Source organism: Rhineura floridana, chromosome 3 (genome assembly GCF_030035675.1).
Source record: "Rhineura floridana isolate rRhiFlo1 chromosome 3, rRhiFlo1.hap2, whole genome shotgun sequence".
NCBI classification, from domain to species: Eukaryota; Metazoa; Chordata; class Lepidosauria; order Squamata; family Rhineuridae; genus Rhineura; species Rhineura floridana.
Genome location: NC_084482.1, coordinates 123,527,558 through 123,549,021, shown reverse-complemented (window position 1 = coordinate 123,549,021; position 21,464 = coordinate 123,527,558). Strand labels below are relative to the sequence as shown.

At 42.6% G+C, this 21,464-nt stretch overlaps 1 protein-coding gene across 12 annotated transcripts; it reads right to left on the bottom strand.

Moving 5' to 3' along the window:
* Positions 1 to 928: 928 nt before the first annotated feature.
* FAM53C (family with sequence similarity 53 member C) lies at positions 929 to 21,443 on the bottom strand. Of its 12 annotated transcripts, none has more exons than XM_061617687.1 (5): positions 21,355 to 21,443; positions 12,987 to 13,235; positions 6,756 to 6,813; positions 2,742 to 3,469; positions 929 to 1,349 (listed from the first exon to the last, which is right to left on the bottom strand). In XM_061617687.1, exons 2-5 carry the CDS (start codon positions 13,062 to 13,064, stop codon positions 1,080 to 1,082), a joined length of 1,134 nt encoding a protein of 377 aa, XP_061473671.1. In that variant the 5' UTR covers positions 13,065 to 13,235; positions 21,355 to 21,443; the 3' UTR covers positions 929 to 1,079. The 12 variants fall into 12 exon arrangements, with proteins under 12 accessions (XP_061473671.1, XP_061473673.1, XP_061473668.1 ...); XM_061617689.1 differs by lacking the exon at positions 21,355 to 21,443 and adding an exon at positions 18,298 to 18,319; XM_061617684.1 differs by lacking the exon at positions 21,355 to 21,443 and adding an exon at positions 17,846 to 17,927.
* Positions 21,444 to 21,464: the final 21 nt, after the last annotated feature.

The following is a 21,464-nucleotide window of genomic DNA, read 5'->3' as shown; positions in this document are numbered from 1 at the left end:
GAGGAAACATGATAGAAGTGTATAAAATTCTGCATGGCATTGAGAAAGTGGATAGAGAAAAGTTCTTCTCCCTCTCTCATAATACTAGAACTCGTGGACATTCAAAGACGCTGAATGTTGGAAGATTCAGGACAGACAAAAGGAAGTACTTCTTTACTCAGCGCATAGTTAAACTATGGAATTTGCTCCCACAAGATGCAGTAATGGCCACCAGCTTGGATGGCTTTAAAAGAAGATTAGACAAATTCATGGAGGACAGGGCTATCAATGGCTACTAGCCGTGATGGCTGTGCTCTGCCACCCTAGTCAGAGGCAGCATGCTTCTGAAAACCAGTTGCTGGAAGCCTCAGGAGGGGAGAGTGTTCTTGCACTCGGGTCCTGCTTGCGGGCTTCCCCCAGGCACCTGGTTGGCCACTGTGAGAACAGGATGCTGGACTAGATGGGCCACTGGCCTGATCCAGCAGGCTCTTCTTATGTTCTTATGACTTGTGACTTATCTGAGTGGGAGAAGGAAGAGAACAGCAGCAACAGCCTAGAGTTCTGTTATAAAACTAACAGTGATGGAGGCCCAACCAGTGGGTGGGGAATGATTTCAAAGCACTGCAAAACAAAAGGAGCCTCCAACCCTACTTATTTCATCTAACATTTATAGATTCCTGTTCACTTACCACCAATCTTGCCCTGCATTTGTAGAATTTCAACAAAGTATGTTTAGAGCTCTTTTTTCTATCTCTCTTTGGGGTAAAGCATTTCTGAGTTTTGGAACTTAGGGTGTCCAAGGGGCTTGCTAATAAACTGAGATGGGCACATTGTGGGAGAGGCAGTGATTGGCAAAGTTGTATCTTGTTTCATACACACAGTCACCTACGCCTGGCAGGACTTTGTCATCTCATCCCAGAAACATACAACTTACATCTAGCATTTTTCCCTTTTTTAATACAAAAGAAACAAGCAGACAAAACCCCACTGGCCCCATTGCCACTTTTCCCTCTACACCCACCCCTATTCCCTCATCAGGGAGTGCCATCTCCCCCTTGCAGCTGATCCCACAGTCAGTTTATCATAGAGACAGCCAACCCCTAGTTCTCCTCAATCAAAGTTAGATCCAGATCACTAAAGTCTGGTTGGAAGAGTGTCCTTTTGCTTGCTAAATTCCAGTTCAGTCTCCTTGCTGCTTGTACTGCTGCTTCCTCTTCCTCCTCTTCCTCACTTTCACTAAGAGCCTGGACGCAATTGCTGAGGGGACTGCATGGAGCCGAAGGTGCTTGTGGGCTGCAGGCCAAGAGCCATGATGAATAGCCACCTTCCTCAGATTTGTCCAACTGACAGACACCTCCTGCAAACGGTTTCTGTCAAAAATAACAAAACAATTTTATATACCAACACATATTTCATCTTTAGATTTACTATATTATTCTAATAATGACATCTTATAACCATTTTCATGATCGGTTGCACTAGATCTCTTTTAGCCATAACTTGCTGAAGAGAAGCTCCAACTTTCCCCTTTGCCCACAGGGCCATCTACCATTAACTGTCCTGTGGGAAAGATTCCAGGAGAGAGAGGCAGGCAAAGGCCACTTCAGATCCTGCTCCAAGTGGACTATCCCCTACCCCACCCCAAGCCAACTACCACCAACTACCTTGTGGGAAGCATCCTTAGGAACATATAAAAAATATTATTGTAACTTTTTTAAAAATGTAGTTTAATGTTTCTTGTGAAGGCACCTTGGAAGAATCTGTATCCTAAAAGATGGGACACAAACAATTGTAATAAAATTAACCAGGAGAACTTCTGTAGGCTCATTGTTGGCTGTGGAGATGAGCAGCTGGGACACAGACCTAATTTTTTCAAAAACTGCTCTCATTACAGATTTATTATAGAAAAGCATTCCTCAACCACTCTAGCTTCATGTAACCTGCATCTCTGGTGCCACCTTACTTTCCCCATAATATACTTACTAATTTAATCCATGTCTTCCTCAAGGCATTTATTCTCAGACAGCAGTAGTTTATTGCTAAAGTTAGCGGGACTGAAGTCCTGTATTTCTGTACCGTTCAGTCTAATAACATTTATATTACCATTATTCCCATTTGCTTTGCCTGACACAGAGGGAAGAAAGCCATGGCCGTAACTGAATGCCTCCCACCGAATATGGTGGATGCTGTCACTGGAATGGGAGCTCTATCCAAACTTCTCTGTCTTAATTCTGCTTCCTGATTCTGAGATGCCTGAAATGACTGCTGGCTCTTCCAGCAATAATTAAACAACCAACTACTGCTGGTCAAATGTGAACCTTATAGCAACAGGGACAATGAACAGCAGTAGCTTCAGTTGTAAACAGGTAGTATATGCATACAAGCCCATAGAGCAGGGTCTATCACTTCTGCATTTTGTGCAGCACTTGGCCCAATATTACTAACAAATGCAGAGCAAATACACTTTGGTGGTATCATGCAGAGAAATCTCAGTGTGGCTTTCAGCATGGCATTGCAATTTTCACCCATCTCATAATAGCAGATTACTGTCAGAGGTCAAGGATAAAGGTCAAGAGAATTAAGTTGCTTTCTGTTGTTGTTACACAGCCAAATTCTGTGTTTTACTTCAGTGGATTATTTTTATCCCAATCCACCCCAACATTTTTCTTTTCCTATATCCTTAAAAGCAAGCTCAGATCAATTTTGCTAGCTTGTTCTCTGAAGGCAAACCAACAGGAAATAGCATCTGCTTCCTTCCCTACCTGATTCATCTTGTAGAAATCAAGCGAGGGCCTATGCCACCTCACATCCTCATCATGGCGCCGCTTGAGTCCACATTTCCTGGTGTCCAAGTCACACGGTTGTGAGCGGCTGCGAGGGAGGGTGTGCTGGTGTCGAAGCAACTCTGGAGTGGAGGTTGTGGAACTTCGTGGGGAGGGGAGGAATCTGACAGGTGACAGGGAGAAACGTCGTTGCAAAGCGTAGGGCTGCAAAGTCTCTCCAGTCTCCCATGATACGCTTGCTGGCGATTCTCGGGATAGGGCCAGACTGAAGAAAGGTGGGCTCCTGCCACCACCAGCACCATCTTGAACACACTGGTGAGAGGCACTAGGGGCAGGGTTGAAGCAAGGTCTGTTGGCTCCCTGGGCCAGGTTCTGGACCTGTACTGCCAAAGTGTCCCCTCCACTATTGTCCCGACGTTTGATGTGTGTCCACACTTTGGAGCCCAGGGGCCTCCAAACAGCCTGCCAACGGGAGAGGTCTTCAGGCACTGACAGTGAACGGCAGTGTCTTTTGGTGGGGGGCACAGAAGCCTTTTCTGAGACTAGTGAGTTAGTGGCCAGTGTTTGTGATATGAAACTTTTCTGAGGACGGTTGTCTGGGGTGCAGGGAGGCAGGGGAAGGCTCAAGCTGGAGTGTTGGTAAAGACCTGTGCTGTCCTGAAGATGGATCTTTGGACAAGGAGCCAGGTCTCTCCATGAAGCTCCCTCTGCAAGAAATATTAAAGATGAAGATTCCAGTTAGCACCCCAAGCCACATACCAGATACCAGTTATATCCTTTGACATGTAAGCAAACAGCACTGCTAGTTTCCTTAAAGAACACCCCCCAAGTTTTCTGAACCTTCTACAACTGCAGACGTAGAACAAAGAATCCTTCCAGACAATGGCTCTATCTAGACTGTTAGAAGTAGCCCTAATTATTATACTACCCCCATTAGGATTTATGGTCTGATCTGATCATCTTTATTCTGCATCACTCTTGAGTAAGGAGTAACCCACAATGTCACCAAGATGAGGGATGTTTTCCAGGATAACATTCAACATTTCCTCTCCATAGTACCCTGTTGCCCATGTTTTCTTCCTCTTAGGATGCATAAGAGGCTCCTAATTCAAGAAACAATTCTCTTCTTACCATGCTAGACAGGAGGCGCTTGTGGATTAGAGAAAGGGAATAAACCTAGAGGGGACAATGGAATTTTGTTTTATAATTCCATTCCTGTTATGGTTGCAGCAAGTTTTTTTTGGGGGGGGGAGGAGCAGATTAAGACATCCTGTCTAAACAAATTCTTACTCGTTAGGTCCCTCCAATTGGGTCAGTTTACTGAACAACTCTGAGCACAAGTTAAAGAGATCCAAATGAAACTGAGGTACAGTTGGAGAAAACCCTGTTTCTTTCAAGTTTTTCCATGTTTAGTACAACTGAGGAACTTGGATTGCTTTTCATGTTTTCCCCCTTACCTACATTTATTCTTAACACATATATAATATAGCTGGAAGGTTTCTCTCTCTAACATCAGCAGATCTTTCTACGATCTTTCAGCCATTTCCCTTCTTAGTCATGCCTTCAGAGCAGGAAGAAGTAGTCCTGTGCTTCACTACAAAAGCTTGTGGCTGCAATCCAATACACACTTACCTGGGAGTAAGTACCACTGAAATCAATGGAGCTGACTTCTGAGTAGACATATATTGGATTGCCGTTTGTGTTAACTTAATGGCACTGTTCTTTTAAGACTCATTTGTCACTTTGTGTATACCTGCAGAAGCAGCCAAAGCTAGTGGCAACAATAAACGAGTTAGCCGCCTCCAAGCCAAAATCCATGCAGCCCTGAAGTAAATCCAGAGAAGCCCTAAGCTGCCTGTATGTAACAGCTATATAGCAGGGCTTTCTAAAAATGACACAGAACTAATATGGATCATTTCATCCAAAACTATACTGAAGAATGAGACATCCAATGTCAAGCCTGCAAACTGAAATAAGAGGACCAATGCAAAAGCTAGAAGCATACATGCCACAAGAGAAAGGAGCAGACACAGGACAGTAACCTTGTGGAAAACACAAAACCATGCTCTCAGACAAGACAAAAGGAAGGAGTTGTATTATTCTGTAAATCCCATAGGAAGACACTTGCACAGCTCACTTGAGCTCCAAAAGCATAGGCATATTTGTCTCTAGCAGAAAAAAGTCTCATGGAAATTTAAATACTAATCAATTTATTATGGCATAAAGTTTTAGGCTAGAGCCCACTGAGATAATGTGCAGAATACAAAGCAAAGGTAGCTCTGTTACTCCGTAAGAATCCAAAATCCACAGTGGAGCAATATATTCTTTGGGACCAATGTGTAGAATGTCTTTACGTCTTACCTCTTTAAGGCAGCTCCTTCTGCTCATATGTATACGTATATGCATCTTCCCTATCCACTTGATGCATCTAATGAAGTAGGCTCATGCCAAAATAAATTTATTAGAAGCCTGTAGCCTCTGAAAATATATCCTCTTTGGACACTCCACTGGAGAGTATCATCCAGTGGAAAAAGCTCTTGTCAGGTAATCCAGTTAAAAATCCTGACAGGCTAATATTGTCCCATACCAAACAGGGATAAGCTAACAAGTTTAAAGCCAAGAGGTTTTGTCTGTTTTGTAAATACACCCTGGAAACTTTTTTTGAAGGGTAGGGTAGAGATTTCTATAATAAATCAAATAAATAAAATGACCCATCTTGCTACAGCTGAATGAAGAAAACGCACTTTCCACCACCAACACGCACATATGAAGCCATTATATGGAAAATATTCTAATTCTAAGCCTACAAAAGGAGTCATAGACAGATTGCTGTAGGATTTGGCTCTAAAACAAGTGACCGAACAGTCACAGGAATGACTCACTTTGGCAGGAAAAACACTTTTTTTTACTCTGCAGAGAAGTGTGTCTAGAGAAGAGAATGTGCTGCAAACAAAAACGTTATTTTAAAATGAGTGACTAGAACTATTCTGCTCAAGACTCTGTAACAGGAACAATCTGAAGGCATTTCTTACATTGATTGGAAGCTTGCTTTATTTCTTTATTTAAAAGCTGCTAAGGATCCAGGAACATAGTTTGATAGCTTAAAATTTTATGACACACAGGTGAGATTTGGACCAATTGCAGAAAGAGCCAACAGCACTGATGAAGGTGGCTGCTAATTAAATTAAGATTATGGGCATTATTCTCTTTTTCACTTAGCATTCATTCTGCCTCCATGCATAATCAAACACATCCATAATTAAAGGGTCAAAATAAAGTTATTTCTCACAGTGCCTATACTGCCAGTGTAATTGTGCTACAACATAGTCTTTACCAAGAGCTAATTATTAGATGCATCTATCCTGAAGTGTTTACATGGCCAGAATATCAACAGTGGTATTTGGCCACATCTGTAACCTTTTAATACAGGCAGCACCTGATATGGATGCAACAATATTAAGCTATATTTTATTACTTATACAATTTATATTTTAGAAAATGTGCTTGGTAATTTATAACATATCTAAAAATCTAGATAATACAGTGATGGTGGCCAGTTCAAAAATGGATATGGAAGAAATAGAGCATTAGCAGGATTAATTTTAAAAAGTACTAAATAGGCTTCATTTTGAAACTACTAAATAAAACAACACTTCTTTGCTGGTTCTCTTTCCTTCATTCCTCAGAAGTATAATGACATTTCATTATGAAAATAACCATTCCTGTTATTTGTTGGGATATCCTCCTGCATTTAACTCTGCTGAATGCTTGTTAAAACTAACCCCAAAGCTGGCCCTCTATTTACAGCAAATTTTCATTTAAGGGTGGAGACGGTATCAAAAAATGCATGGCCTCCAGGAGACTTGGAAAGCAGGCTAATCTTATTAGCTGTTAGCTGCATATAACGGACATTCGAAGAAAAGGGGGGGGGAAGACAGACAAGAGAGAAATGGATGTAGGCACAAAAGGTGGAGTCCAGCCAGATGCTCTTACCAGGCGCTATCTGGAAGGGGCTGCCACAGCTGGCCACATCAGCATGATCAGGCAAAGGCTAGGGAGGGAAACACAAGGAGTCACCACATCACAGCAAGGACCAACATCTCATAAGCACTCTGGCTCTGTAATTCCCACCATATAACCTATAATAGTAGGCTGATACCAACTCTGGGATACTATCACCATTTAGATATCATGCCCCATCTTAGGGATGGGCAACTTGTTGCCCTCCAAATACTGATGAACTACAACTCCCCTCACCCCTCACCATTACTCATGCTGGCTGGGGCTAATGCGAGGTGGAGCTCAACATCTGGAGGGCCACAGGTTCTCCACCCTGCCCTATCTGAATTTCTTAGATCTTACTACCCCTGCCATTATCAGTAGCAAATCTCTGAGCTTTGCTTAAAGAAAGTTTCCAAACCTTGTTTTAATCTGAATGTTGAAATCACAGTTGGGAGGGTAAAATAACCAAACAGAAACTCCGATTTGTTCAAGCTTGACTACCAAACCTTTACATGGTGCTGTCCTCATAGTCATCCACAAGCCATTAGTTTATGGAGGATCTACACAACTTTAAAATCTCCTCCTTGATGCTATGCCTGAACTGGACTCAATATAAAAAAATCCTGAGGATACTTCCCTTTCATCAGAAAAATGTGAAAAGACAGACCAAGAAGTTAGAATTCTAGATCATGACGATGGAAGCAATCTACATTTGTACTGAATCCCTATTTTCTCTTTCATTGTACCACTTCACTGTTCTTTGGCGACTGGGAGCTCTCTTGAGGCAAGGACAATGTGGTATGTATTTATCTATAAGGCAGCTCTCTTAATTTACAGAAGTAGAGCCAGACATTAGATACAGTATGCCATCATGTTAAGACCACCACTTCTACCTAAAGCAATGAACAATCTCCCCAAATTCCTCATTTGATAAACATACTAAACAAAAAGCCCACAGGAAATAGTTATGGAAAGGCTCATTCTTGCCATCTTTGCCTAGTTTCCAAGTGCAGGCAAAATAACATGCCTCTGCACATTATCCAGATTTAAAACTCTTAAGGCTGATCTGAAGCCTCTTTGTACTCCATTTCATTTATTTTCTCCTACAAAGCTTCACCTGCTCAAAAAACGTTATGCTCTTGGATTATACCTTCCCCTGCAAAAGCGTCATTAGGCCACATTCCATGCTTAGAAGTCTACACCTCAGTATTCAAACATCTGTTAAGGAAAAGTTGACTTCTGTTCCTGGCTGCACCTGCAGTGTCTTTGTGCTATTTTAACTTACTTCAAGGCAGGTTCACCATAGACTCCAGACCTAATAAGAATCAGGAAGCACATGCTTCATATTCCACTGCATCATTCAATTTTTAATTAAATTTTGACATAATGGTACATTGCCTCTGCAAACTATCCCTGTAATCTAAAGAGAGGTGGCCTGACTTAGAAAACCAAACGCAATCTCTTTGTACAGTTCATCCAGTCCCTATTAAGAAAGAATACGGAGAAAGTACAGACCCAGAAATACTTCACATTTAATAAGGACTGGAAAGATTGGAAAACAAAGAAAATAAAATGTGTGCACACAAGCTAAAAATTGGGAAACTGGAAAACTGCAGGGCAATTTCCAGTGGGAGTGGTATTCCACATTCCTCAAACAGGGAACATGATAATACTGTACAAGGGAAAGAATAAGGGATTTAGTGATGTCAACAAATTGAGACCTTCCAGTATATTTTGCCCATATCCACTGCTGTAGAAAGCTTGAATACTGTTTTATAAAGCATGGAAATACATCTGCATCTTCTTGATTCCCCCCAACTCATTCTCTTTCCATCACCTTCTGTAGATGTGACTTTTGCACTAAGTCATTCAGTGGCAAAAGAGCATTTGGCCTTTCCTATTCAGAGCAGCAACAGATGTAATGCTAACCCAAGGCATATACGCAGTCATCTGTAGTAACAACTTCAGAACATACTTGTCCCTTACTTGCCCATGCTGCAGATAGGCAATTACAGAACCAGCATGGTAAATTTTTTTATAAGCACCAGAGAGCCAGTGTGATGTAGTGGTTAGAGTAGTAGACTATAGAGACCAGTGTTCAAACCCCCACTCAGCCATGAAGCTCACTAGGTGATCTTGAGTCAGTCCATGTATGCCACCCTGAACTCCTTGGAGGAACGGCAAAATACAAATGTAGTAAATAAATAGAAAAAGAATTGGGTAGAGTTCCCATCCAAGTAGCGGTGTTCAAGAAAGGTCTTCAGTCAGCAAAAATTCCTCCCTAGGATTCTACATTTGGGTTCCTCTGTCTCTAAATTATTGCTTCTATTTTTTCCTACACATCCCAAGTTCCTTTCCCAACTCTGTGACAAGAAACAATGTTTTCCAAATTCTGCTCCCCTCCAAAAAAAATCTGAAACATGTTGAGCAAAAACTCAGGTGAGCACTCAAGATGCAAACTGCCCATTGCAATGATATAGCTGGGTGCACAACTAACATCACTTTACTGTATGTTGCACTGAGCCACAGGATGGGATGGGATGTCATGTCTACTTACTCTTCTAGCATTAAACAGCAAAAAACTTTCATCATTAGAAGACAGGGTGTCATATATGCAACATGGCTTGCATCACCAAATTCTGATTATTAAATTCTGACCAATTCCTCCACTACTCCAACAAAATTGACATGCAGTATCAGAACAATGAAGCATCTGATTCAGAACTTTCTCTTTCGATAGTTGCCAGCCAGAAGACACAACGAGAATTTTTCAAGCATGACATGATGATCTCTTTCCCCTAGGTTCCTTTGTGCCTGGTAGTCAGATGTATTGTATCATCTCTATAAATATGGAGATTTCACTTCTGCCTAATGATGCTATTAGCCAACTATAAGTCTACCTTTATATCCTAGTAGACGTTATGTGACAATCACTTTCATAGGTTAATTACATGTAAGCATAGAATGGAATCTCTCTTCATATTGTATGTGTGTGTGTTATGTGCCTTCAAGTGGATTACGACTTATGGCAACGCTATGAATCAGTGACCTCCAATAGCATCTGTTGTAAACCACCCTGTTCAGATCTTGTAAGCTCAGGTCTGTGGCTTCCTTTATGGAATCAATCCATCTCTTGTTTGGCCTTCCTCTTTTTCTACTCCCTTCTGTTTTCCCCAGCATTATTATCTTTTCTAGTGAATCATGTCTTCTCATTATATGTCCAAAATATGATAACCTCAGTTTCATCATAGAATCATAGAATAGTAGAATTGGAAGGGGCCTATAAGGCCATCAAGTCCAACCCCCTGCTCAATGCAGGAATCCAAATCAAAGCATTCCCGACAGATGGCTGACCAGCTGCCTTTTGAAGGCCTCCAGTGTCGGACAGCCCACTACCTCTCTAGGTAATTGGTTCCATTGTCATATGGCTCTAATAGTTAGGAAGTTTTTCCTGATGTCCAGTCAAAATCTGGCTTCCTGCAACTTGAGCCCATTATTCAGTGTCCTGCACTCTGGGACAATCGAGAAGAGATCCCGGCCCTCCTCCATGTGACAACCTTTCATGTACTTGAAAAGTGCTATCATTATCTCCCCTCAGTCTTCTCTTCTCCAGGCTAGACATGCCCAGTTCTTTCAGTCTCTCCTCATAGGGCTTTGTTTCCAGTACCCTGATCATCCTTGTTGCCCTCCTCTGAACCCATTGCAGTTTCATTTTAGCTTCTAGTGATAGTTCTGGTTTAATTTGTTCTAACACCCAATTATTGGTCTTTTTCACAGTCCATGGTATCCGCAAAACTCTCCTCCAACACCACATTTCAAATGAGTTGATTTTTCTCTGATCCACTTTTTTTACTGTCCAACTTTCACAGAGATCGGGAATACCATGGTCTGAATGATCCTGACTTTGGTGTTCAGTGACACATCTTTGCATTTGAGGATCTTCTCTAGTTCTCTCACAGCTGCCCTCCCCAGTCCTAGCCTTCTTCTGATTTCTTGACTATTGTCTCCATTTTGGTTAATGACTGTGCCGAGGTATTGATAATCCTTGACAAGTTCAATGTCCTCATTATCAACTTTGAAGTTACATAAATCTTCTGTTGTCATTACTTTAGTCTTTTTGACGTTCAGCTGTAGTCTTGCTTTTGTCCAAACTCAGAGGAAAGGAAAGGTAAACCACCTCTGAATACATTTTACCATGAAGACCCTATGAAACTCTCTCTTCATAGGGAGTGTATGAACAATAGTTTCTGAGAAAGAGGGCCTGCTTTCCACTCTGATGGCAATAACCCCAACCCAGCATCAGCAGCTGAATAACTGTACAAATACAGTAAGTAACAGGAGAAGGGAAGCAATTATATATATTTCTAACTGTAAAAATACAGCCCTTTCCTTTAACCTCAAACACATCAAAGGAATGGTGAGACTGACTTGAGCAGAATGGAAGCAGCTCCTGGTTTACTCACTTTTACTGCTAAGATACAGAATCTTTTTTTGAATGACAGGGCACTGTTGAGAGGGACAGGATCTGCACTTTGAGTTGTCTGCCCCCAGCATTTGCAATTACTCAGCCATCATTTCATGAGCTAAAAACATGTTTCCAAAACGTTCTAAATTTTCTCTGGCCGCGGGGGGGGGGGGAGCAGCAAAAGAAGTATGAGCTGTTTCATGGGCACCAACCAATAGGTGTCCATAACAATCACCAAAAGTTATAGTTTTACAGTAATACCTTAACTAAGTACATGCGTTCCTGGACTTCTTTAACAGAAACATTGGTACCAGAGGTAGGAATAGCATGGAAAGAATAGGGATAGATCCCTACACCACAAAAAAAGAAGAGCAGTTCACCATTATTTCAGTAAATATTTTATTCAAAACTAATGATACAGTAGGGCACCACTTATAAAGTGGGTTAGGAACCAGGTCCCCGCCGTAAAGCAGAAATTGCCGTAAAGCGGACCCCATAGACTATAATGGGGCCGTCGCGCGAAAACGACGTCAAAATGTTGCAAAATCGGCTTTAAAAAGGGGAATGTCCCGCCGCCGCATTAGCAGAACGCCGAAATGTGAAGCGCCGGTAAGCGGGGCCCTACTGTACTCATGTCTGAAATGAAACAACCGGGTCAGGCAAGCCTTGAATACAGACTACTTGATGGCTTCTTCCAAAATGCATCCAGAAATGCTTGCCTTGCATTTTTCTTTTTTCATGTAGAGTCTTGCTATAGCAATCTAAAGCTCTGAGCACAGTTCTCCTCTGAGAACACTTGAGCAGGCAGGCAAGAAGTAGTCACCACCACCCTGTGCTTGGTCTCTCTCTCTCTTTCTCTGCCATATATCTCTTCACTTGAGCAGATGCATCTGCAGTCAACAGTGCTTCCAGGCTACCCAAAGCACTGTTTACTGCAGAGGCACCTGCACCACCTGGCAAGGAGTGCCATTCCAGCCATGCGTGAGAGAGCTGCCTGCTGCAGTCCAGTAGACAAGGAGTCACATTCTGACTATGTCAGAGTATGCACCCCCGCCCCAAAAACAAAAAAAAACTTTGTTAAAAGGAGCTTCTTTCCTGGAGGATTTGTTAAGGGAGGTAATACTGTATTTATTATAGGAGTGCTAACCATGTTCTCAAGGACTGGTTTTGGCTTTTCCAAGGTATAAATTAAAACACAGAAAATCTGTGACAGTGATTGGTAGTGGGACACAAAACAAAATGTATTTATATACTGCAGGCACTGCTAACTCTGCAAACCATCCCAATAGAACATAGCATGCTGCTGGTTTGCAACAAACCGAATGTTGTTGGAGTACAACTCTTATCTACCCCAGGCACATGGCCAATGGTCAAGGTGTATGCAAGTTGTAGTCTGGCAACATCTAGAGGACATCAAGTTATCTCTGGTTTGCTTCTCACAAAGGCCTTGTACTAGTCCAATAGGTTTTTCAAAAACCCTTTCTGAACAGCAGATCCCCATGCCCTACCACAAGCTGTTTTTGAACTTCCCCTCACTTTCAAAAGCAGTTTTCCATGCAACATAGGCAGCAGGTTGTTCAAGAAAAAAGGTCCAAAATCTATTTAGGCTTACAGAATTAGTTCTTTGGGCCATAGCCATAGGCGGCAGCAGCTTGCAGCACAGCACTAGTCTTTATCATCTTTCATCAACTAAAATCAAGCTATGTTTCAAGCTAAGAACGAAAAGACTTTCAAGACCAAGGCAGGGCAAAGCTTACCAGGCTGATGCTGAAGGATGTGCATTTCAATTCCTCCAGGCTTTGTTTCTGTAGCTGTTCAGTTATCAGGGTAATCATGGCTTCTTACAGAGGCCAGACACCAGAACCCTTGAGACTCCAGCTCCTGCCGCCTGCCACCCTTTCGCCTCCCTCAGCAAGTCCAGCTGTATTCGAGCATCATCATCATCGCACCTGCTAAGCTGTCGTCTTCATAGATGCTAGCCATACTCCATGTCATCCTCAGGAACCCTGCAACAGACAGGCATATTAATTGAGAGAAGCATATTATATCATACACCCTGCCTGCTCTTTCCAGATCTGCTGTTCAAAACATACAGTGCTTTCTTTCTTGTGTTACCCACATATCATAAAATAGGCAGGACATAGGCAAAGTCTGAGAAGCAAATACAAACTGAAATAAACTTTGTTCTCTCCTAAAATTCCCAGGGTGCATGTGCGTGCATGTGTATGGCCAAGACGTAAGTTAAACAGGCTTAAGCCTGTAATGTAGATAAGGTTTTCAGCCTCCACATCTAATATCACATTATTTCCTCCACAGCTTTACAACCCAAGACCCCTGACCTGAATTACAAATCGACCTAGAGGTTTGCATTTTACAAAATTACATCTTTATCCTGCTACCAGGAGCACCAAGTAGCATACATGGTGACCCCTTCTATTTTATCCTCATAGCTACCTCGTGAGGTCAGTTAACGCAGCAAAATAACAACTACCCGAATGTCAGCCAGTGAGCTTTTTGGCTGTGAATCCAGGTTCCATAGTCACAGCAACAACACTCCAACTTTCATTTTCCACATGTTGATTTTATTTGTCCCAAGCAGCCCCAAGCATGCTATGTTGTATTTTTGCGGTACAACTTAAGAATAAGGATTCCATTCTCAGATTTGTCTTCTGATTCTTTGAGGAACTACAGAGGAGTTCCTTGAGTTATTCTTCAAATTTTCTACAAATACGCAAACACTGCAGTCTGGAGGGTTTTTTTCAACGCATTATGGTAAGAAGTACAATGTTCCATGACAAGAAAATACAACTTAGTATTGAGAGCAAAATCTGAATCAGATGCATAGCCTACTTAACTTAATCTCTCATTATCAGCACTTAATACATTAGAAGTCAACACCCATTATGAGCATACTTAATCATTTGCCATTGCCACTGTTATCCCAGTTTGAACTTTCCCTCTTGATATGAACAACCAATCCCTAATATTCAGATTTGCTAAATTATCTCAGAATGCTGAAGTGGAGAATGTACTCCAAAGGCAAACAGCTCATTCGAAACAGAAAAAAGGCAAATTAATTATTTCACAGAACATCTCTCATTTTGTACAAGTTGGAACTTATACCTTTCCTCTATACAGTGTAACAATATGCATTATAAAACCCAAGAGCTGCAGCCTCGAAGCTCTACTAGAGTAAAATAAGGCAAAACAGTATCTAAGTAAGTTCTACTCAGAGTAGATGCACTGAAATTATGAAATTAATGCACCTGAGTTAGTCATGTCTGTCCATTTCAATGGGTCTACTCTCAGTATGACTAATATTGGGCACACCTCATGCTACTTAAGTTGATTCTTCGCCTAGAATAGACAAATTAATAGGCATACTAATTTATATAGCACTTTTATCATGTGAAGGCTGCAATCCTATACACACTTTACCTGGGAGCAAGCCTCATTGAACTCAGTGGGAATTACTTCTGAGTAGGCATGTAAATGATTGCACTATAAGTGGTTACAATCTTTCCAGTGCAGTAATTCCCACTAAGTTCAAATGAGCTTACATTCAGTTAAGTGTGGTATAGGATTGCAGTTTCAATACATATATATTAGGGCTGTGCACCAAATTCACTCAAGACCTGAGCCATATCAGGCCCATTTGGACATTTTGGGGCCTCAGCTGAGTCAGGTTCTGACAACCACGGATCACTACAAGTCGGATTCCATGATACAGAGTGACCCGGGGATGTCAGGGGGCAGGGCATCAGGCAGGAAGAAGAGACAGCTGTAGCTCTCCTGTGCACAATTGTTCCCTATGCTCATCAGCTGACAGACTGATCCTGCCGGATGCAGGACTTTCCTGCAAGGTAAATTGACCCCGCTCTTGGCAAGGGGGGGGGGAGGAGATGCAAGGTCTCCTTCCCCCTCCCCTCCATATGTTTAATTAAGGTGTTTTTTTTACTCTAAATAAACATGAGCCCCACCTCCAAACTTATTCAGGAGTGGCTCCAAACCAGAATGGCTGGTCCTTGGGTCAACCCAGGACAGGTCAGCCTGATGCCCACCCCCCAAATTGGAGTCATGGGGCAGATAGAGGGGTGTGTGCACAACCCTATACATATACACACAAATGACCCTTGCTATATGCAAAAAGTAGCAGGAGAACTGGCCTTAAACCACAGAGGAGGGAGGAGTCAAAAGACGTCTGTGAAAATGGTTACTTCAACAAGGCGCACTGGCTGGGGCGCAGGGGAACAAACAGTTCACAAAAATCATGTTGTATTTATTGCAGGTGTATGGAACTAACAGTCCAATTCTTATCTTGGTCAACTGAGCTGAAAAAGATCAGGTGGATTGCTTCCTTGAAACTATGGCTACATGTCAAGTTTTCTAAATATTACATCCTTTCTTCATTATGTCAAAATACAAGTTTCTTTTTAAACTCTGTCTCTACATCCTTCCTGTTGCACCTTTGTCTTATACTAAACATTAAAATACTATTTACAGTAATTGGGGTAACAGCTAGGCCCCATGGATTTACCAAGTTGCTGATATTCATCCCTTTCTCTCTCCTCATCCCCCACACCCAGCTCTCCATCATTTATTATCCCCATTGTCTGTTTCAGACTGCAAGCTTCTCAGGGGGAGCTGGGACCTATCTACATTTTTGTTATGGAATTCAGTCAAGCAAAATATACACTGGTGGTGCTATATAAACAAAACAAATACATTTTCAAATATCTTGGCTATCCTATTGCCTATAAATTCTCAGGGGGGAGGGGAAGGTGTATTTTTTTACTCTACAGATTTGTATAGATGCCCAGGCATTTTCCTACCACAAATCTAGAAAGGCTGAAGTCCTATGCATGCTTACTAGGTAACAAACATACATGTATAGGATTGTGCTGCACACAGAGGAATAGTTTAATTTTGCCACTTCAATTTACGTAAGTAACTTTGTCAATAATATTTCACCTGGCATACACTATGTGCATTAGGGCTCCTCTTCTCTGAGTTAAATACTCCATAGACTCTGTTCTAGAGAGCTTATTCCATGAACCATTTCTCTGTTTTACCAAGTGCTTTAATCCTGGTTAATTTAGCAGCAGATAGCAAGTAATAGATTTGCACCTGAAAGATGGAAGTTCAACCCCCTTCTCAATCATGAAGCTTACTGGGTGGCCTTGGATAAGTCAGTATCTCTCCACAACAACCTAACTGCAGGACTGTTGTGATGAGATAAAAATATGAACTGTAACCTACCCAGGGCCCCAAGGATAGGGTGGGAGAAATCTGCAAGAATAACTAACATCCCTATGATATACCAAGCACCTGCGGTTATTCTCCACTATTAAGAAAGTGCTAAAGATATTTTTATCCTTCATTTCTTGCCCTTAGGCAGTTAGTTATAATACTTTGCCCTGCATCTTCCTCCACACTTATGTATTCTAATAGCTTCAGGCCACAGGCCTTTAAGAAAACACAGCTACATCAAGCCCTTTTTTCCAGACACCTTTAAAACTAGTGCAGAGAATTCCAACAGCTTAGACAAGTGTCAGTTTTTCATTGCAGTTGTTTCCTCATCCAGTCCTGCATGATATCGTCAATATTTAATTCCTTCATTTATATAGTTATCCAATTATTAAACACAGGCAGGCCTTGAGCGACCTCATGCCTGTGTGAAAGAGACTCCATGACAGGATTGTGCCATGCAATGCGATTCTACTGTGTTTTAAGAATGGGTCCCATCAACCTAGTTTTAGGAATGCATCCACAGGGGACGCAATACCTAACAAAGCAGAACCATCCCACCCTCCGCTGAGGGAACTACTACCCGCCACCGCCACTTCTCCACCAAGGCCCTCCATTCTACCCCAAATTCCCATACAGATTCACGCGCTCACTTGCACACAGAGGCAAAACCAGAACCCACATCCTCTTCTTAAAACCCCCAATATTATCAAGCCGGAGAATCAAAGTCCCACAACATAGCAAAACAAAACAACCTCTGCCTTACAGTTTTTCTTTTATGACAACAACAATGAACAACAATGTCTATAAACGAGATACCTCACAAAGGCAACTCCCCCCCCCTCCGGAGATTCCAAGATCCACCCCCACACACACACCTGGAACCACCAAACATCCCACTACACCCCCACAAATTTCAGCATTACACACCCGAGTTCCCCAGCCTTTAAAGCGCACCACCTTTTCTGGCACCCACCGCGCCAGCTGAAGGTGGCGGCGGCTCCAGTACCTCCTCGCGGGGCCCGCAGCCAACCAGTTGTGCGCCCCCAATAGTCTTGTGGGCGCTCCCACCCCGATTCTAAATACCACCGAGACCACCCACCGAGGGGAAGCTCTCGGTCCTGGACTCCCCCGCACACGAGCACCCACCGACCCCCCCTCCCCAGTCCAGCTGCTGCCCCCAACACGGCGGCCAGGGCTCGCAGCCCCCCCCCACGCCGCTAGGAGCCTAAGCTCCCCCTTCGGTCGGGAGTGGATCGACCTGCTCAGGCCGAACCACCCACTCACAAGAGGGGAGGGAGGCAAAATATCTCAGGAACGATCTGCAGGGAAATTTCAGAAAGGGACTCGCGTATCCGTAACGACCCACCATAAACCCCTCTCACTGCAAGTCAGATACTTCACTTTCTACGATTCTGGCTTGCCCCAACACCAGTCGCTTCTCTCCCCCCTTCCATGGACTGTACCACGTGGCAAAGAATGACGGGATATGTAGTTAGAAGTGAGGTTGTGGGAGAATAATATTTTACCCCTTCTTCTGGCCCATTTCTTCCATGGCTGAGAGGCATTTTCCACTTGTCAATTTAAGCCAGCCTCAGTTATAGAATATATACTTTCAGTGAGAGGGTTTAGCATCATAATGTGAAATATATTCATAATGTTGCTAAAAATAAATCCAAAGGATGTTAGAAGTCCCTGTCTTTCTCCACCTGAGCTCTTATTAGCTAGGCAACCATCTAATATCAAGGGGCAGAACTTCTGGGGCCACTGTTTGCCTTGAGCCCTGGCTCCTCGTAACACAAACTGGATTTCTGGACCTACCTAGACCCAAGGAGGCATGAGCAACTCTTGGCAAGGGCACACTAAAGTCTGATGGGTTGTAGTTGCAGGAAATAACTGATTAAGGCTGCAATCCAATACATGTCTACTCAGAAGCAAGCTCCATTGGATGTATTGGATTGCAGCCTAAACCCATGAACACCTGTTTTCCCTCTGACTCACTGGCTCCAACACATACATACAGAGTGGCATATACTGAAATAATAGCCAGAAGTGCGTAAGTGTATCATTAAGGTCAGGATTTTGTAACAAAGCCACACTCATTGCTAAATGATAAATGAACAAGAGCAGCCATCTACTCAGATTACAATTAAGAATGGGGAATCTATGACCCTTCAGATGCTTTTCAACACCAACTGCCATCAGCTTGAGGCAGCACTGCCAATGGTCAGGGATAAGGGTCAACAACATTGGGAGGGCTACCAGTTCCCAATCCCTACCCTATAGCCTTCTCACATGGCAGGTGTGTGTGTAGGGTAGCTCTTCAGTAAACTCCACATGGTTCACCTTTGTTCAGTTTCACTTTTAACACTAGGACACCAAAGTACTTAAGAACATAAGAAAAGCCTGCTGGATCAGGCCAGTGGCCCATCTAGTCCAGCATCCTGTTCTCACAGTGGCCAACCAGGTGCCTGGGGGAAGCCCGCAAGCAGGACCCGAGTGCAAGAACACTCTCCCCTCCTGAGGCTTCCGGCAACTGGTTTTCAGAAGCATGCTGCCTCTGACTAGGGTGGCACAGCACAGCCATCACGGCTAGTAGCCATTGATAGCCCTGTCCTCCATGAATTTGTCTAATCTTCTTTTAAAGCCATCCAAGCTGGTGGCCATTACTGCATCTTGTGGGAGCAAATTCCATAGTTTAACTATGCGCTGAGTAAAGAAGTACTTCCTTTTGTCTGTCCTGAATCTTCCAACATTCAGCTTCTTTGAATGTCCATGAGTTCTAGTATTATGAGAGAGGGAGAAGAACTTTTCTCTATCCACTTTCTCAATGCCATGCATAATTTTATACACTTCTATCATGTCTCCTCTGACCCGCCTTTTCTCTAAACTAAAAAGCCCCAAATAAAAGCCCCAAATGCTGCAACCTTTCCTCGTAAGGGAGTCGCTTCATCCCCTTGATCATTCTGGTTGCCCTCTTCTGAACCTTTTCCAACTCTATAATATCCTTTTTGAGATGAGGCGACCAGAACTGTACACAGTATTCCAAATGCGGCCGCACCATAGATTTATAAAACGGCATTATGATATCAGCTGTTTTATTTTCAATACCTTTCCTAATTATCCCTAGCATGGAATTTGCCTTTTTCACAGCTGCCGCACACTGGGTTGACATTTTCATTGTGCTGTCCACTACAACCCCGAGGTCTCTCTCCTGGTCAGTCACTGCCAGTTCAGACCCCATGAGCGTATATGTGAAATTCAGATTTTTTGCTCCAATATGCATAATTTTACACTTGTTTATATTGAATTGCATTTGCCATTTTTCTGCCCATTCACTCAGTTTGGAGAGGTCTTTTTGGAGCTCTTCGCAATCCCTTTTTGTTTTAACAACCCTGAACAATTTAGTGTTGTCAGCAAACTTGGCCACTTCACTGCTCACTCCTAATTCTAGGTCATTAATGAACAAGTTGAAAAGTACAGGTCCCAATACCGATCCTTGAGGGACTCCACTTTCTACAGCCCTCCATTGGGAGAACTGTCCATTTATTCCTACTCTCTGCCTTCTGCTTCTCAACCAATTCCTTATCCACAAGAGGACCACTCCTCTTATTCCATGACTGCTAAGCTTCCTCAGAAGTCTTTGGTGAGTTACCTTGTCAAACGCTTTTTGAAAGTCTAAGTACACTATGTCCACTGGATCACCTCTATCTATATGCTTGTTGACACTCTCAAAGAATTCTAATAGGTTACTGAGACAGGACTTTCCCTTGCAGAAGCCATGCTGGCTCTGCTTCAGCAAGGCTTGTTCTTCTATGTGCTTAGTTAATCTAGCTTTAATAATACTTTCTACCAGTTTTCCAGGGACAGAAGTTAAGCTAACTGGCCTGTAATTTCCGGGATCTCCTCTGGATCCCTTTTTGAATATTGGCGTTACATTTGCCACTTTCCAGTCCTCAGGCACGGAGGAGGACCCGAGGGACAAGTTACATATTTTAGTTAGCAGATCAGCAATTTCACATCTGAGTTCTTTGAGAACTCTCGGGTGGATGCCATCCGGGCCCGGTGATTTGTCAGTTTTTATATTGTCCATTAAGCCTAGAACTTCCTCTCTCGTTACCACTATTTGTCTCAGTTCCTCAGAATCCCCTCTTGCAAATGTTAGTTCAGGTTCAAGGATCTGCCCTATATCTTCCACTGTGAAGACAGATGCAAAGAATTCATTTAGCTTCTCTGCAATCTCCTTATCGTTCTTTAGGACACCTTTGACTCCCTTATCATCCAAGGGTCCAATCGCCTCCTTAGATGGTCTCCTGCTTTGAATGTATTTATAGAATTTTTTGTTGTTGGTTTTTATGTTCTTAGCAATGTGCTCCTCAAATTCTTTTTTAGCATCCCTTATTGTCTTCTTGCATTTCTTTTGCCAGAGTTTGTGTTCCTTTTTATTTTCTTCATTCGGACAAGACTTCCACTTTCTGAAGGAAGACTTTTTGCCTCTAAGAGCTTCAAACTTGCATTTGATGTCCCCCCCCAAAAAACTTAGTCCCATTAATCCCATACTAAACTTCAGGTTTATGAATTCCCTACCTCACCCCTAAGGTTTGGGAATGATGTTCTCAGCTAAGCAATGGCAGGATTATAACTGAAGAACAAGTACAAAGGAGGCTTCTTCCTCACATCATCATGCTTGTGTCAAGTAGATCTAAACAAGCTGAGTCAATGTGGAACTCAGTGATAAGCTGATCTGGGTTCTTGCCTTCCAAAGTAATTTATGCACAAACTTTTAAACTTTGATTATCAACTCCCACTTTTTCCTCCAACACTACAATGCAAGGTACTGTAGCCAAATACTCCACTTCCATAATGTTCTCTACTGACCTTACATCCTCCACCCATGATTCAACAACAGAAATGTGACCGATACAAATAGGGTTCTCCAACAGAAGGTTGATGAAGTAGAGGCAGTAGCAAGAGCTCTGTGTATGAAA